General features: G+C 41.2%; 1 protein-coding gene across 6 annotated transcripts in view; it reads right to left on the bottom strand.

Annotated features, from left to right (window-relative positions):
* Positions 1–19,309, bottom strand: part of DPY19L1 (dpy-19 like C-mannosyltransferase 1) — a 137,051-nt gene that overhangs the window by 35,610 nt on the left and 82,132 nt on the right. For all 6 annotated transcript variants that reach the window (XM_072153270.1, XM_072153273.1, XM_072153271.1 and 3 more), the window contains 3 exons: positions 11,233–11,319; positions 10,247–10,303; positions 7,738–7,818 (listed from right to left, as the gene is read on the bottom strand). In XM_072153270.1, coding sequence (XP_072009371.1) covers positions 7,738–7,818; positions 10,247–10,303; positions 11,233–11,319 — 225 coding nt within the window. The remainder of the gene's footprint in view (positions 1–7,737; positions 7,819–10,246; positions 10,304–11,232; positions 11,320–19,309) is intronic.

The raw sequence follows: 19,309 nt of genomic DNA on the forward strand, positions 1-19,309 counted from the left end.
GGGGTGAATGGATGGATGGATCCAGCAGTGCTGTGTGGGGGTGAATGGATGGATGGATCCAGCAGTGCTGTGTGGGGGTGAATGGATGGATGGATCCAGCAGTGCTGTGTGGGGGTGAATGGATGGATGGATCCAGCAGTGCTGTGTGTGATTGAATGGATGTAGCAGTGCTGTGTGGGAGTGAATGGATGGATATATCAGTACTATGTGTAAGTGAATGGATGTAGTAGTGCCACGTCTGCAGAGCTGTGTGTGAGTGAATAGGTGGATGTAGCAGAGCTGTGTGTGAGTGACTAGGTGTCTGTAGCAAAGATGTGTGTAAGTGTATGCAGTGCTGTGCTTGTTAAAACCAGGCATAATTTAAACACTGCACTATGTACTTAAGGAAGAACAAGTATTTGCAAATGTAGATATTGACCTAAAATTGTCAAATCTACCAAATAAATGAAACATGATATATTTCATACTTCTACACTGCAATAAAGATGAATGTATGCATGATGGCATGGTAATAAAAAAACACATTAAACTTAAAATGATATTATCATCTGAATATTTACATTTAATTTAATTCACCTGCCATACACATACATTTATTAAGTTAGAGGTTATTTTAAAAATGTACCTTTGTGAAGATATTTCACATAAATGTAGTCATATGGTCACAAAGAAACAAAGGACAGCTGTCATTGGATAAGGGGGAAGGTTGGGGGGAGTATTTAGTCAGCCGCCCATTGTGCAAGTTCTCCCACTTAAAAATATGAGAAAGGCCTGTAATTGAAATCAAAGGTAGACCTCAACTATTAGAGACAAAATGTGAAAACAAATCCAGAAAATAAGATTGTAAATAAATTCTTTAAAAATCGGAAAAATTATGGTGGAAAATAAGTATTTGGTCACCTACAAAAAAGCAAGATGTCTGACTCTCACAGATCTGTAACTTCTTAACGTATATAGCCCGCCAGCCCCCTGTAGTATATAGCCCGCCAGCCCCCTGTAGTATATAGCCTGCCAGCCCCCTGTAGTATATAGCCTGCCAGCCCCCTGTAGCATATATAAACCTAAAACAATACGTCATACGTAAATAAATACTGTAGAACATCTAACAGTAATATGTACCAGAAGAGCCAAAAGCCTTTTTGAATAATCACAAAGTACCAAAAGAAGAAGCAAAAGAGGAAAAGAAACACAAGGCTACGAAATGAGTACTGGAAAAGTGATAATCTTTATTACATATCAAAAGACATAAAAACTTTATACAAAATAAAAGATAAATGCATCACGGGACGAGATACGTAATGCACGCCAGGTAATAGGTCCTGATAAAGTAAAGGATCAAAAGAGTAGTACAGATAATAAGTAATATAAAGTCACAAAAGCACATAAAATATAGCAAGAGGTAATAGCCCATAGACACTAGTATATGTATACATGCTTACAAAAAGCAATAAGGTGAGGAGTGTACCATAGCTACCAACAGATGTACGTCCAACGTGACAAGAGACATAACATGATCAGTGATAGATAAATAAACGCCAAAAAGTGGCGAAAATAACTTTGGAGAGACAATAACAGGACAGACTATTACCTGGCGTGCAACCCCTGTAGCATACCGCCCGCCAGCACCCTGTAGCATACCGCCCGCCAGCACCCTGTAGCATACCGCCCGCCAGCACCCTGTAGCATACCGCCCGCCAGCACCCTGTAGCATACCGCCCCCGCCAGCACCCCGTAGCATACCGCCCCCGCCAGCACCCCGTAGCATACCGCCCCCGCCAGCACCCCGTAGCATACCGCCCCCGCCAGCACCCCGTAGCATACCGCCCCCGCCAGCACCCCGTAGCATACCGCCCCCGCCAGCACCCCGTAGCATACCGCCCCCGCCAGCACCCCGTAGCATACCGCCCCCACCAGCACCCCGTAGCATACAGCCCGCCAGCACCCCGTAGCATACAGCCCGCCAGCACCCCGTAGCATACAGCCCGCCAGCACCCTGTAGCATACAGCCCGCCAGCCCCTGTAGTAGATAGCCGCGCACATGAAGAGGAGCTGCCTGGGCCGTTGGAATGGTGAGCACTGAGTAAATTTATTTTTTTATATAGTATAGTATAAGCTTAGTGGGGAATTTTCAGCTGAAAAACTCTGCTTATACCCAGAAACAAAATTGTAGACCTACACCAGGCTTGGAAGAAAATCTGCAATAGGTTAGCAGCTTGGTGTGAAGAAATTAACTGCGTATATTTGTTTTTGACATTGAATTAATAAATTTGAGTCTTATTGTTCATCTTTGTACTAAGCACTTTGTTATACCGCTTACATGTGTAATTTTACATTCAACTATTTGATACCTGGTCTCTTCACTTGCGTAGATTTACTCATTTGACAACTGGTTGTATTGTCAGTACGTGTGAGGGATGTCAGGGCTTACCTGTCCCTGGCAGTCATATACACCCCTTTGGGTGTATTTTTAAGTGTTTTTATAGTCTTTTGTTGTCCTGTGTATATTTGTTTTTGACATTGAATTAATAAATTTGAGTCTTATTGTCTAGTCCTGTGTACGCATCCCATCTTTTTCTTGTGTGTTGTACAATGTTGCATTCAGGGATGCGTGGACTCTCTTTGTATACACAATATCAGTAGTGCCTGCTCCACTTGTAGTTCACAAAAGAAATTAACTGCAAAAATATTAATTAGAAGATGGAAGACATACAAGACCACTGATAATTTCCCCAGATCAGAGGCTCCAAGCTCGATCTCACCCCATCGGGTAAAAATGACCACAAGGACAGTGAGCAAAAATCCCAGGACCACACAGGGGGACCCTGTGAATGACCTGCAGAAAGCTGGGACCAACATAACAAAGGCTACCATCAGTAACACACTATGCCACCAGGGACTCAGATCCTGCAGTGCAAGACATGTCACCCTGCTTAAAGGAAACCTACCACTGCTCGCATGATAAAATCATGCGAGCAGACCACCTGGTAGGCTATTTAATACTCATGCCGGCACATACTTTAGTTCGGCACGGCGATCGTTAGTTTAGATAAAAAAATGTTTTACTTACATATGAAAATATTCCTCCGGTGCTACCCCTACGTCATCTTCGGAAGGGAGATGCCTTCCGATCTTTAATTATTCACGCCTCCTTCATTGTAGCCGTTTCCTTCGGGTGCCGAGAGCCGTGACGTCACCAAGCTCTCGGCACCTATCGCTGTCCGGCTGTGTGAGAGTTAGTATCTGCGCAAGCGCGATAGGTGCCGAGAGCTTGGTGACGTCACGGCTCTCGGCACCCGAAGGAAACGGCTACATTGAAGGAGGCGTGAATAATTAAAGATTGGAAGGCATCTCCCTTCCGAAGATGAAGTAGGGGTAGCACCAGAGGAATATTTTCATATGTAAGTAAAACATTTTTTTATCTAAACTAATGATCGCCGTGCCTAACTAAAGTATGTCCCGGCATCAGTATTAAATAGCCTACCAGGTGGTCTGCTCGCATGATTTTATCATGCGAGCAGTGGTAGGTTTCCTTTAAGACAGTAAATATCCAGGCCCATTTGAAGTTTGCTAGAAAGAATTTCGATATTCCAGAGGAGTATTGGGAGAATGTCATGTGTTCAGATAAAAACCAATGTAGAACTGTTTGGTAGAAACACAACTTGTTGTGTTTGAGAGTGAATGGAGTTGCATTCAACGAGCACAAGATCTACTGTGAAGCTGTTTCTATGCAAATTGACCAGGACGACAGATTTCATCCACATGAAAGAATGAATGGGGATATGTATTGTGAAATATTGGAGTACAAATCTCCGTCCATTAGCAAGGGAATTGAAGATGAAACATGGCTGGGTCTTTCAGCATGACAAAGATCCCAAGCACACCGCCAGTGGCTTTATAAGAAACATTTCAAGGTCCTGGAGTAGCCTAGCAAGTCTCCACATCTCAACCCCATAGAAAACCATTTAAGGAAGGGAAGTCTGTGTTGCCCAGCAGCAGGGCCGCATCTGCCATGAGGCGAGATGAAAATCTCGCCTCAGGCGGCAGAATGCGGGTCCCTGTAAAGGGCGGCGAAATTTGCCGCTCTAAAGTGGGCGATTCGGGCGTCCATTAACGCCCGAATCGCCCACCAGCTAAATAAATCGCGCCTGTCTCTTTAAGACACAGGCGCGATTTATATGCGGAGCGACGCAGCGCCTTTCCGGCAGCTGCGTCGCTCCGTCCTAAGCAGTGACACAGGCGCCATGACGTCATGCGCCTGTGTCACTGTGCGGAGCCGCGGCACGCAGGAAGACCGGAGTGAAGGCCGCGTGAAGACGGGACCGGGCGCCGAGGGAGCAGCTGCCTGCAGGTGAGTATTAGTTTATTATTTTTCATGTACTTTAATTAAATGTGGGGAGGTTTTATGTTATACTGGGAGGGGGGGGGTACTATATAGGGCTAGAAAACGTTTACTACTGGGGGAGGGGGGGGACGCTATAGATATCGTATGGGGCCATAATTATTTTATACTAGGGGGGGGGGGTGCTATATATTATTTGGGGCCATAATTATTTTATACTAGGGGGAGGGGATGCTATATTTTATTTGGGGCTGTAATTATTTTATACTAGGGGGAGGGGATGCTATATATATTATTTGGGGCCATAATTATTTTATACTAGGGGGGGGGGGGTGCTATATATATATTATTTGGGGCTATAATTATTTTATACTAGGGGGAGGGGATGCTATATTTTATTTGGGGATTTGGGGCCATAATTATTTTATACTAGGGGGGGGGGTGCTATATATATTATTTGGGGCCATAATTATTTTATACTAGGGGGGGATGCTATATATATTATTTGGGGCCATAATTATTTTATACTAGGGGGAGGGGATGCTATATTTTATTTGGGGATTTGGGGCTATAATTATTTTATACTAGGGGGGGGGGGGTGCTATATATATTATTTGGGGCCATAATTATTTTATACTAGGGGGGGATGCTATATATATTATTTGGGGCCATAATTATTTTATACTAGGGGGGGAGCTATATATATTATTTGGGGCCATACTTATCTTATACTAGGGGGGGGGATGCTATATGTATTATTTGGGGCCATAATTATTTTATACTAGGGGGGGGGGGTGCTATATATATTATTTGGGGTCATAATTATTTTATACTAGGGGGGGAGCTATATATATTATTTGGGGCCATAATTATTTTATACTAGGGGGGGGGGATGCTATATATATTATTTGGGGTCATAATTATTTTATACTAGGGGGAGGGGATGCTATATTTTATTTGGGGATTTGGGGCTATAATTATTTTATACTGGGGGGATGCTATATATATTATATGGGGCCATAATTATTTTATACTGGGGGGGGATGCTATATATTATATATCACTAAGCTGGGGGCTGTATATGGGATATATGGGTATATGGGATACAGTATATTACTAAGCTGGGGGGCTGTATATGGGATATAGTATATTACTAAGCTGGGGGGATGTATATGGGATACAGTATATTACTAAGCTGGGGGGCTGTATATGGGGTACAGTATATTACTAAGCTGGGGGGCTGTATATGGGATATAGTATATTACTAAGCTGGGGGATGTATATGGGGTACAGTATATTACTAAGCTGGGAGGATGTATATGGGATACAGTATATTACTAAGCTGGGGGGCTGTATATGGGATACAGTATATTACTAAGCTGGGGGATGTATATGGGATACAGTATATTACTAAGCTGGGGGATGTATATGGGGTACAGTATATTACTAAGCTGGGGGATGTATATGGGATACAGTATATTACTAAGCTGGGGGGCTGTATATGGGATACAGTATATTACTAAGCTGGGGGATGTATATGGGATACAGTATATTACTAAGCTGGGGAGCTGTATATGGGATACAGTATATTACTAAGCTGGGGGGCTGTATATGGGATACAGTATATTACTAAGCTGGGGGCTGTATATGGGATACAGTATATTACTAAGCTGGGGAGGATGTATATGGGATACAGTATATTACTAAGCTGGGGGGATGTATATGGGATACAGTATATTACTAAGCTGGGGGGGCTGTATATGGGATACAGTATATTACTAAGCTGGGGGGATGTATATGGGATACAGTATATTACTAAGCTGGGGGGATGTATATGGGATACAGTATATTACTAAGCTGGGGGCTGTATATGGGATACAGTATATTACTAAGCTGGGGAGGATGTATATGGGATACAGTATATTACTAAGCTGGGGGCTGTATATGGGATACAGTATATTACTAAGCTGGGGAGGATGTATATGGGATACAGTATATTACTAAGCTGGGGGGATGTATATGGGATACAGTATATTACTAAGCTGGGGGGCTGTATATGTGGGGCAAGATTTCATTTAAGCTGTAGGGGATCTGTATATGGGAGCTGTATATAATTTAATTGGGTAGTGAATAACGAGGCCTTTAAATATATGAGAGCAGGGATATTGAAGGGATGTGTTATATGTGTGGAGAGTGCGGTCAGTTGTGTTGTGAGGGGTATATATTATTTAGGAGCGCAGTGTTGTTATCCAGAAGACTTCATACTGTAAGTGCTTGTGGTATTTTTAGGGACGCCGGGTGGAGATGCTGCACAGAGCTGAATATATCCGGCCGTGAATTCACCTTTGATACGTCATGGATTGGAGAACCCCGGAATAAAGTCCTCCTGATGGAAGAGATTGTCATCTCTAAGGTACTAGATGCCACTAATGCCTCTCAGATCCTGTAGTCAGTCACACAGTGTCAGGGAGCTGTCTGTGAGGATGTTACTTGTTAGTAAAGTTTAAGGATTTACTTAACAGGGAGCGGGGGGGGGGGCAGCATTTTAATATTCGCCTCAGGCAGCAAATATGCTAGAATCGGCCCTGCCCAGCAGCATCCCCAAAACATCACTACTCTAGAGAAGATCTGCATGGAGGAATGGGCCAACATAAAGGCAACAGTGTGTGCCAAACTTGTTAAGGCTTACAGAAAACGTTTGACCTTTGTCATTGCCAACAAAGGATATATAACAGAATTGAGAAAAACTTTTGTTATTGAGCGAATATTGATTTTCCACCATAATTTGCAAATAAAATTCTTGAAAAATTAGACAAATGTCATGTTCTGGATTGGTTTTCTCACTTTCTCTCATAAAGTTGAGGTCTTCCTATGATGTCAAATCATAGGATTGGGCCTAACTTGGCCTGGAGTTCCTGCATGTCCCACAGCCATCCCATGGTAATGCACACTGGAAGAGGTCAATAACTAGCCACCACTGGAAAAGGTGATTGTATCCAGGTACAACATGTCTACATTTATGGGAAATTATGTTCACACAAGTAATTTTTTTGTAATTGAAGAAATGTATACGTATGGCAGATAAATCAAACTGAATCTAAATGCCCAGGTTAGAATGTGCCTTTAACAGATGCAGCAGTTGCTGTGGAAGGAAATATAAAGTGGAGGGGGATCTGACAGGAATTGTTTCAGTGGGAGCAGCAGTGGATTATTGAGATGTAAAGTTTGGCTAAAGCTACCATTAAAGTTTGGCTGATGGAAAAGCAACGAAAACAAGCTTTCATAAACAAAATTGACATAAATGTAAACTGAAATTCACATGAAATTCAAATGCGATGCGGTGCCCTGTTTTCTACATGTACCCACACTATTAGCCTCTATAATATCAAGATACTTACATCATCTCGAACACCTAGAATTGTTGAGGTCAGTGCTTTCAAAGCAATTGTCCCCAGTATCCAAAGCAGCACTTGTAGTATCTATAAATAGAAGGAAAGAGAAATGTGTCAGCTTTAGTTTAAGAGACGGGAGTCTGATCCCATGTGACAATCTTAATTATCTTAAATGAACTGCAATGCTTTCCCAAACATAATGAAAGGTGTAGTATTATTCCCAAAATATAATGACAAAAATAAAAAAAAAATAAGAAATAAGAGAAAATAAAGATATATGATCCCACACCTGCCATAAACCTAAAAGTGACTGGGTCAAGCAAGTAGCAAAGTATATACAGGCAGTCCCCTACTTAATGACACCCAACTTCCAGACGACCCCTAGTTAAAGACTGACTCCTTTACCCACAGTTGCCTCTGGTAAAGCTCTCTAGATGGTTTACTATACCCTGTTTCCCCTAAAATAAGACATCCCCCGAAAATAAGACCTAGTACAATTTTGTTCAGGTTTAGAAATATAAGACCTCCCCTGAAAATAAGACCTAGCGGCAGCCATTGCGGCAGCTCCCCCACGTCATACATTCGTATTAGTAAATCTTTTAGATGCAGCTGAAGGATGTGAGGGAAGAATTCATGGAATTAAATCAATGGCTGTTGTGATGCAAATGTTATACCAGCAGCTACCAGGATAAGAAGGGTCATTTATGGAAAGTGCTTTTAATAAACAGAGTTTGGATTGATTCTAATAGAAATGGAGTCACAAGAAATACAGCATGAAATTCAGAGTTTGGAGGGTCATAACTCCGCCTTCTTTAGAAAGCCCATAACATTTTGTGAATCATACAGTCAAAAACACTTAAGCTCCATTTTTGTGACATTGAGCTTCATTTTCCCCCAAAAAACCCTTAATTTATTTTTTTACTGTTGTAATAAAACTGAACCTATAAGTACCTTGGTGCTCATCTCTAGTCCAGTGCAGTTCCTCCCATCACCGCCCATCTATGTTGGTCTCTTTCTGTAGCCTGTTCTAAAGATTACATCACTGCTGAGCCTTTGAGTACCAGGCCAATGGTGATGGGAGGCACCATATGGGAACAGGGGTAATGCGCAAGTATGATTTCTTAATTATTTTTATACCACCTGAGGCACATAGAATATTTATAAAACAGGACAACCTACTAAGATCAAGATGCTTGATGATTTACAACCAGTGTTATTTTATTCTTTATTTCCATTTTTTCATTCCCCACCTTCAAAAATCACTTCCTTTTTATTTTTTCAATGTAGAGAGCTGTATGAGGGCTTGTTTTCTGTGTAACACATTGTACATCCCTAGTTTTATGGTACATCTAATAACAAATTGTACATCCAATTTTATGGTTTTATTCCACCCATGTACTGGAAAATTTGCTGTGAAATTGCAGAAAAAATGCATTGCACCATATTCCTTTTGGCTTTGTTTTTATGTTTTTTACTGTGCAATTCAAGTACATCTACTTTATTCTTTGAGTCAAGATGATCACAGGGATACCAAATTTACATAGGCTTTAATATTTAAAAAATTACAGTTTACAAAAAAATGTATTTGTTTCGCCATATTCTGACACCAATAACTTTTTTATACTTTTTTGTTCAGACCTATGTAAGGTGTAATTTTTAAAGGAATGAGCTGATGTTTTAATTTCTACCATTATGGGAACTGTACAACCTTTCAATCACTTTTTAATCAATTTTTATGTGTTCTGAAAAGGCAAAAAAGTGAAGATTTGAACATTTGGCAGTTATTTTCAGTTATGTGATTCAACCCTGGTAATAACTTTTTTGATACTTTTCGGACCAGATGATACTTAACATGTTTATTTATTTTTTTTAAATTTTACTTGCAGTCTAGTGAGAGAGGGTTATTTAAGCCTTTAGTCTTTTTTTGTATATTGTGTTTTTTTAAACTTTTTCTTTTCTTATTTATATTGTATTTCTAGACCCCCTAGGGCGTCTGATACTATAGTATTGCAGTTTATTGTAGAATCACTGGATCTGTAAAAGAGTCTGCCAATGGCAGGCTCTTTCACAGATTCTCCTACGACAGCCATAAAATCCTTAGTTAAGATTCAGGTTGTCATAGCAACCGGTCGGTATCCTACAAACACGTCACACGGGGCGCCGGCCAGATATAAGATGGCGGCAGCATCACTTAAGTGCCACTACCGCGTTGTTGCCATGAGCGGACTGAGCTCTCTGCAGTAGTTCTCCTCCTCCAATAAAACATTATATGCTTTACCACCTTTAAAGCGGTTGTCCAGAGGATGAAAACATGGCTGCTTTCTTCCAAAAAATTATTCTCTTATTACCATGGGTAGTGCATGTTATTGCAACTATACTCAATTTCTTATTCCTTGCAATAACAGCAGCAAGAAAACCCTAATATGTGGCACAGTTTTTGGAAGAAAGCACCCATGTTTTTCAACCTACTGAAAACTCCTTAAATGATACAACAAAAAAAGTATACAAGACATACCCAACTTATTAATGGTAACATTTTAAGCTTCAGAAACTCTCGGCTCATTGCAATAACCTGTGGAAAAAAAAAACAAAATAAGAAATTAAATAACTATTAAATATAACTTTTAACAACTAAAGTGAATGTGAATGCATCGCTATACGTCAACATCTTTCCACAGATATTAAGGCCAATAAATGCTGACTGCTTAAAAAAATCCTTACATAAAATTGCCAATAAAATGAATGTATTTTGTAAATACCATAAATAATGTGCTGAAAATCCAAACTCGGCTTATACTCGAGTAATAAAATATAGGTTTTACCAGGTTTTTGTGGTAAAATTATGGGCCTCGGCTTATACTTGGGTCAGCTTATACTCGAGTATATATGGTATATTGTTGTATTCAAAATTGTTTTGATTTGTGCATTAATTTTTTTAATGTTTAATGAAAAAAGGGGTTACTTCTACCTTGTATTGCATAGTCCAATAAAAAAGTACTTCATCATTCACCTTCATGAGGTTAGGATCAGGATATTTTATTTTGTTCACATGAACATATATACTAAATATAGACTCTTGGTCATCAGACACTTTTCTTACAAAATTTGGAGGAGGTGCATTATCAGTGGTAAAACGTCCTAAAATGACTAGTTCCAACACGATAACTTTGTTTTTTTTCCTTTTAAATGAAAGCCTCTCTTTTGCAATAACTAGATTTATTGTTGAAATGGAGTCAAATGTAAAAAAAAAAAGGTCTTCTACCATATCTTTCAAGAGCTTGATGCACTTACATCTTTATGAGAATTGCAACAAAAGGTGGTGTAGCCTCAAAAACATGGTTTTGCAGGAAAAGGGGTGCGCACCAGAATCATGCAATAATGATGCAAGTGCAGCAGTAATTTGGCCCAATATACTGGTACAAGCTAGGCCAATTAATAGATTGCGCAAACTAGACAATTTGTTTTTAGACATTAAATAAAATACTTATGAAAAATACTTACACAAATGACTACTAGTGAAGATGCATAATAAGATGTCAAAAGCATGGAATTTCCAAACATCAATATGAAGCACAGTCCCAATGAAACCTAAAAACAAAATACATCCTCTTGATGAATTAAAATGTTTATATATAAAATATAATATGTACACACATTTTCAGTGTGCTTTTTCACACTTCAGTTTTTTTCCACTGATCAGTAGTAAAAAATGTAGAACTTGTCCTTTGTATGCTCCCCGACAACATTAGATTGGGTAAAATACCAACATATATAAAAGCACATTGATTCAGTAAGGCATCAGTGAAAAAAATAAATCACTGAAGGCAGGAAGAGAAAACTATCAGTGTGTGTTCATAAGCTCAAATGGCTGCAGTGAAAATCACTTATGTGAAAAAAAGCCAATTTGAATCCGCCCTTACTCGCTCATAGTAACCAGCTTAAGACCAAATATGTTGGGTTTATTTTCAAGGTTTTATTACTTTAGCACTATAAAGCCATTTTTAGAAATATATGTAGCTGTACGATTTGGGCAGGATATGAATGATAGACACTCTGGTATTCTGGCTAGCAGAGTGGTAATATTAACAAGCCAATGACCCTTTAATAAATCGGAGAAGTAGCAGCACTCCAAAGGCAGATATAGAACTATCACAAAGAACCTGCCTAATGATAAATCTCCCCCAATGTGTTCAGAAGAAGTGGGCCAAAATAACTGTGGACGGGCGCGGAAGTTTCATTGAACGTTCCAGAAATCATTATTTGCGTAATAAAATATTACATTAATGGTATCATCATGATCCAAAACTGATTTGATGAAATTCAGGAAAAATTAAGTACATAAGTATCTGGATACATGACACAAAACAGGGCATTCAATAAACGTGGATTGGACCCCTCCGCGGCACTTCCCGGGGTCCGATCCTCCGCTGGCAGCCCTAGGGCACTGGCTGTGCGATCTGCCCCGGGAGCCTTAGACGCAATTGTTTGGAAAGGGAGTATTACAAGGATCAGGCAAGAGAGATGGAGAGTCGATTCCTTAAGCTAGGTTTCCCCCAATCAGTGGTGTATAAGGCTAATTCTGCGGCATGGGAAACAAACAGGTAAAGACCCCTAACTCAGAAATGGAGAAGACTACCAGACTAGTGGCTATGTACGCAGCTGATCCAGACATTGAAGACTGCATATCTGACTTTTCATCTGTGACTTTTAGGATGGGAAAGAGATAGGTTGGTACATACTTACCTGGAAGCAATCCCCCAAAAAGCAACAGACACGTATAGATGTGGGAACTGTACTGGATGTCAGTATATACAGTCAGGTCGGTCCTTCTTGAGTGCATCAAACAAGAAGGAAAATACAATCAAGGACTTTGTCACATGCCTGACAACTGGGGTGATATACCCAATTACGTGCCCATGCCCGTAGGGAAAACCTACAGGCAATTTAGAAGAAGAATCAGGGACATCTAAATGAAGTGGAGAATGATCAAGACACACACATGCCCTTAATGGAGTTATCTACTGCGCATCATATCAGAAAAAAACTCCCATATTACTAGGTTTATCTCTAGCTCCTTTCTGGAACTGAGAATGTATTGTTGTATCTATGTATTGTTGAGAGTTTCATTTAATACCTGGCCTCTAATGAGAATACTTTTATGACATTTAAGGCATTGCTATGAGTTAACATGACTCTGGCTAGGACCAGTTTGGGACATGGTCCCACTTTTACTGCATTCCATAGAAAATCATGTACTGCCCCCCTTTATATTGAGGAACTGGTTCCCTGTTTATAAGGACCATGGCTGCGTGTGCCTCAGTTCCCCTCTCCTACACTCTAGGTCAGTGATTTTCAACCTTTTTTGAGCCGCGGCACATTTTTTTATACTTAGAAAATCCTGGGGCACACCACCAACTAAAATAGCACAAAATGACACTAAAACAGTCATATATACACTATACACTATATACATATAGTTAATAATATAGATTCTAAATTTATTTTACTCACTCAGTGTGAAACCTGGGCCTGTTTCGATAAACACAAAAGGGATATCCTGGCAGGAATGGTGGGAAGACACACACGAAGCTCTTCCTCAACAGTTCTCAGTTTCTCCCTGTTTTTAGTATATGGTGCTGATTATTATGTGGATCATATACTGCAATATACAGGGGTACAATGAGAAGTACTATGGCCATGAGGCCAGAGTACAAGTGCCAGCTCATATATTCAGCGTATGAGCTGGTACTTGTAGTACTCCAGCCTCATGACTATAGTATTTCTCATTTTACATTTCTCATTGTTATATGCAGTATACTGCTGGAGTACTAAAAGTACCAGCTCATATGCTGAGTATTCTGCCAACTGTTCATATACTCAGGAAAAAGCTCATATAGTCAGCATTATTGATGGGCATTACCTTGGCGGTGGGCAAATGAGAAAGTCTCTCCGCTCTCAGGATGATGCGCCGGCCTCGGTGACGTCATTTTGTCTCGCGAGGTTCAAAGCTTGCGCATGTGTTATTGTACACGTCTCCTACATTGTAAGAAGCCGTGACTGCGCATCGCTGTGCATTGCCGGGAAACAAAACACAGGGGGCACCATAGTTTGAGGAACTTTCCCCGCGGCACACTGGTTGAAAATCACTGCTCTAGGTTCCCTTGGATGTTCTGAATTTTTCTCAGATGTGTAGACTTATGTCTATCATCCAAATCCCTCACACTGTGGGCAATTTATATCCCCCTTGGTGCTAGCACTGTGGTGCCAATATGTGAGTGCTGTGATAAATATGGAGCACAAGTTACTTTGACTATCGGGTCCTATCCCAGTGCAGCAGAGTATCGTGGCACCCCCTCCTGGTCCCCTGATCCTACCTGACCTAGCTGGGGGGGTTATCAGTGGGACACTGATATACAATCCCTGCGCGACTGGTCAGTGGGCGGATGTGCAGTGCTTGGACCCGATTGGACCCGACTGAGCGTCATGGAGGGTGGCGGGGCCCTGGGTGAAGCCAGTGGATTGGGTAATAAACAAGGATGCCCTGCCAGAAGGGGAGGTACTATGGGTTTATAATCTCATAGAACCCACTGCTCAGGTTCACCGCTGTTATCAATGCAGGACATGCAGTGTGTGCATGCACCATCAGGAGCACATACATCATGTTTTTCTAAAAGTGATCCCTGATGACAATCTGCAAGGATAGAAATGCATTGGCTGTAAATAAATAGGAGTAAGGCTAGAGCTAGCATGCCAGCAGATGTTTTTGTTGTTCAGTGTGAATTTTTATTTAGCCACAGTGTGTAGTGCGGCTAATGAACCACTCTTTGAATATAGGTGAAAAGCTCAGTCCTACACCTCTATCATTCTTTTTATGTTAGGCATTAGGCGATTAGGAGCATGAGGGAGTTTCAATCTCTCTAACAAGAGAAGTTCTGCCCCTGTATGCCATTTTTTCAGTATGGTGGTAGTTATGTTTCACACATCTTTGGGTTTTTGTAGACATCCATCTGATGTTTTTTATTGAGATAACAAATAAAAGATATATTTTATGCTCCTTACATCTCCAGTGAATACATTTTTGATTTAAGTGTGGCGAACCCCTCAACAGAATATCAATTTTTCAGTAAAAGTGGTTAAAGGAAATCTACCATTAATATTATGCAAGGATAAACCAGGGTTGCTAACTCAAGAGCCAGACACTGTTACTGTAGTAATCTAATCTAGTTATATTTGTTATCCATGACCTCCTGAAAACAGCCTGTGGAGACAGACTACAGAAGGGCTCAGGTAACATCCCCCATATCACTTATGGGCGGATCATAAGCACACATTTAAAAGAGGAAGGAGGCCATATTTAACAAATCTAAGAAGGTTACCACAGTCAGTGTGCCTTGATCTATGAGTAAGTGTCTCACATTTCTAACTAATTTTCATTGTAAATTTCCTCACTCTTGCACATGACTGCACAGCTGCTAGCACACGTCCCATTCTATGGGAACATGCCCACAAATGTGAATACCACAGCCCCATGAAGGTGCCTGGGCCGCAATTTATAGAGCCCATGTTTGCGGTCTGCTCCCACGCCAAAGAGATTGACAGACCAGGAGCTCATTGTTTGCCATTTGAAAACAGAACTTGTACGTTTACATGAAGACTTGATTTCAATTTGATATTACCAGTATGTTCCACCTTTTGAGAGGAAGAGGAAGGCAGTGGTGAGATCCTGAGATTTAAAAATTACATTTTACAGGCAAATATGTTTTCATACTTTTTGTTATACTTGTAGTTAATCACGGGTATCAAAAAGGGGTCAGGATCAAAAACTAATGAGAGTTTTTATGATTTGAAGTACATCATGTCTAGCATACGCTAACGAGTATTCACATATTGCTTATGACATTTGAGGATTGTTCAGCATTGCAGAGAATAAATAAAGCAGCTACTCTACTGTGACTCAAAACCCCGCTGAATATAAATGTGAATGTAAAGCTAATCAATATAGTAAATTTGGTCTGAAAAAACAAGATTATTACATTGGTGACTGAAATAAAATATTATAGCAATTAAGATGCATTGTCACTTCAACGAAAAAACAAGGCAAAATCTAGAGAGGAAAAAGTGCAGAAATCAATGTTCCCCTACATAATGTGCTAAGTTTTAATTAGGTTAAATTAAGTAATATTTGTGATTATTGTTTACGGTTATCATGAAATGTCCTTTATGTGTCATTGTATAGCTATGGAATACACATTTAGAAGTGTAGCTGATACAGCTTATTAAAGCAAAATATAAGCTGTTCAATAATTAAACACAAAATACATTAGGGCACATTTACTTTCAAGGTCACTCGAGTTCAGTAAAAGTGCATTGAGCGTGTATAATGAAGCGTGCGGCGACTCACTAAGATTGTGCACCAGCGATCATGAATGTGTCGCTTCCCTGCACTGGTCTGACAGAGTTCACTATCTTTTTTGTGGTGCACCTTTAACACCTTCAACACAATTTGAAAGTACGGCGCTCAGTCCGCATCAGTCGGAACGCCCGAAGGCACGCCCCCCAATTTGTGTCACATGGAAGCCAGCGCAGTTGTGTCAAAAAAAAAAAAAAAAAACTCCTCTGCGCCACAAACCCAGCACACACGGTACTCTGTGATGTATTCATGGTGTTTTGTAGAGGGTTTCAGGTGTATTTGTATAGTCATGTGTGTAACATAGACCACTGGAAGTTTGTAGTTCTGGAATGTTCTACACTACTCCAGAAGTCTTGGTCATTCTACAGCTCCAGTGGGGGTTTGCTGTACTAGTGTAATAAATTCACCCCCCCCCCACTAGGTGATAATCAGATAGCAGAGGAAGCGGGGTGGATTTGGGTGTGGGGCTGTTTAAAAACTTCTTTAGAAAGAGTTGTTCATGAACCTTTGTCTGGGGAGCAAGCTGCGGCGCTCTACCATAGGACATGGCTGATATGTAACCTGTTTGCTGTATTGCAATAAAACTCACGAAATATTGCTCAGTGTTTGTCTTCTCTGATCACGAGGGCTTTTCGTGACACAAGTGCAACCCTTCGTAAATGTGCACCATTAACTCCGCTATTTGGCAGTGAAAAGCTTTTAATCTTTGCATTACAGCCACAATTTTTATTCATCAGGCTTATAACCTGGGTTTAAACTGGGTTCTGATTGCAGCACTGATCTGTGGAAAAAAAAAAAGCACAAAGACACAATGTTCAACTTAAAGAAATTTTACCTAATAAACTATTATTAGTATGTTGCCAAGCAGCTGAACACCTTCCAGATTATGTTTCTTGAGCCGGTGTGGTGGCATCATCCAGAAAATGTACTTTGAGGTAAGAGGTAAAATGGATGCGTAAAGTTAAGGAGGCAGAGAATTTAACACTGAAGTCATGCTTCCTCAGAAAGACTGTCAACCACAGTAGAGGCAGCGTTCGGAGCTCCCCACCTTGACTTCATTATACAAACATTTTACATCTCGCTCCAAAGTTGAACAAAGTCAAGGAGGTAAAAAGGTTATTTTGAGGTCCCGGAAGTCACCCCTCTGGAACTAGACCGGGCTCACAGGGCGTTTCAGGCTCGCCCCTCATTGCATGACCCCCCTAGTGATGTGATCTGCAGGGTCCACCGATATCAGCTGAAGGAAGCAGTAATGAATAAAGCAAGATCATTAGATCGAATATCATACTGTGGGGCAGATGTCCAGCTCCTACCAGACCTTTCCAGGTTAACACTGCTCAAGAAGTAAGCCCTCAGACCCCTGCTGGAAGCCCTGAGACAACGTAATATTCCATATACTTGGGGGTTCCCATTCAGGCTCCAGATCCGCCATGGCGGACTCGCACACATGATCCGCCACCCCAGAGATGTGCCCCCAGTGGCAGAGATTCTCAATCTACCAGTTCCTGAACTGCTGGAGTGGTCGTTGCTTCCAGGACCGGCGTCGCGAAATGGTCCACAGGAGTAGGGCCTGGATGCGGACGACCCGCCGGTGCCTTACCTTCCGCAAAGAGTATCCTTTTGATATATAAAGATTGTGTCATGCTAAATGTGTTTTCCTTTCCCTTCTTCTTTATCTATATATGAATAGAATTCCATGTAATACAACACCTATTAGTTTTGCTGGGTTATAATTGTTGACATATGTATCAGTGAGTTAGATCAAGGCAAGGGAGCCCGGGACGTGGGCTCGCCTCGGTAGTTAGACTTTCTTCCACTTACGTGTCTAGCTAGTCTATACACTTAGTTTATATAACCCTACCTTAGGCCGGGCATTAGGCCTCACAACTGTTAGATTAGGTTAAACCTTTCTTTTCTTTCCTGTTCCCGTTTAGCTTATCTGTTACGCTATCTATTGTCGCTGTGTGTGAGTGTCTGTCTACGTCATCCTACCTGTTGTTTCCCACTGCCCTGTGTATCCCAGTGGGTCCTCCCTCCCGAACTTCGCTACAGAACCACCCGCCCATCCCCAGTCTCCATTAAGGTGCCACTCAAACATAGGCCGCACCGGTAGATAGGGACCTCAGTGTACGGCATCCCATGGAAACCCTAAAGATCGGATCCCTCAATGCCCGGGGCCTAAATGTACCCCAAAAGAGATCTCAAATTCTCTATGGCATGCATAGACAAGGGGTAAAAATATTATTTCTACAAGAAACTCACTTTAAAACGATCACTTCCCAGAGATCAAAGATAGACACTTTAATACTTGGTTCCATAGCACTAACCCAGACTCCCGCTCAAAAGGAGTATCCATAGCTATTTACCGCTCCCTCCCGCATGTGCTACTGGGCAAAATGATGGATGAGGCTGGTAGATATGCCTTTATCAAAGTGCAAATATTTGGACAGATATTCACCTTCGCAAACCTGTATTTGCCCAATCGCTCCCCAATCCTGACGTGTAAAAAAATACTTCAGGACCTCACAGGGTTCACGGAAGGGCTACTAACGGTGGGGGGAGACTTTAATTTTCCCTTGGATGTCACAATAGATACCTCATCGGGAAAGATCCACATATCACTAAGACAGTTGGGTACTCTCAGGAAAGACGTACATAACCTCCAACTAGTGGATGTATGGCGCATTCTCCATCCCCAATACAGGGACTATGCCTATTACTCACCGGCTCATGACACTTACACAGTCGGATAGACCTCCTCTTTATACAACAAAGAGCTCTAACATGGGAGCCAGTAGCCTCTATAGGCAATATCATCTTATCAGACCATGCTCCGATATACCCAACAGTCACCATACCAACGGCAGTCAAACGACCGTGGTCCTGGCCACTCAATGACTACCTACTTCGAGACGCCCTGTGCACACAGGAAATTAAGGGCATCATTGAGAACCATTCCCGTTCACTTGACATTACCCCTGAGAACCTGCCAATGAAATGGGAAGCTCTTAAATGTGAGCTCCGCAGCCGTTTCACTGAACACGAGGTCAGATTAAAAAAAGAGAATTCATTTAAACTTTCCTCCCTACTGCAGAGGCTACATGTCCTTGAACAAAAACATAAGGTTAAACAGACACCTGGTGACCGAGCAGACCTCATACTGGTAAG

This window comes from Engystomops pustulosus, chromosome 5 (genome assembly GCF_040894005.1).
Source record: "Engystomops pustulosus chromosome 5, aEngPut4.maternal, whole genome shotgun sequence".
Taxonomy (NCBI): Eukaryota; Metazoa; Chordata; class Amphibia; order Anura; family Leptodactylidae; genus Engystomops; species Engystomops pustulosus.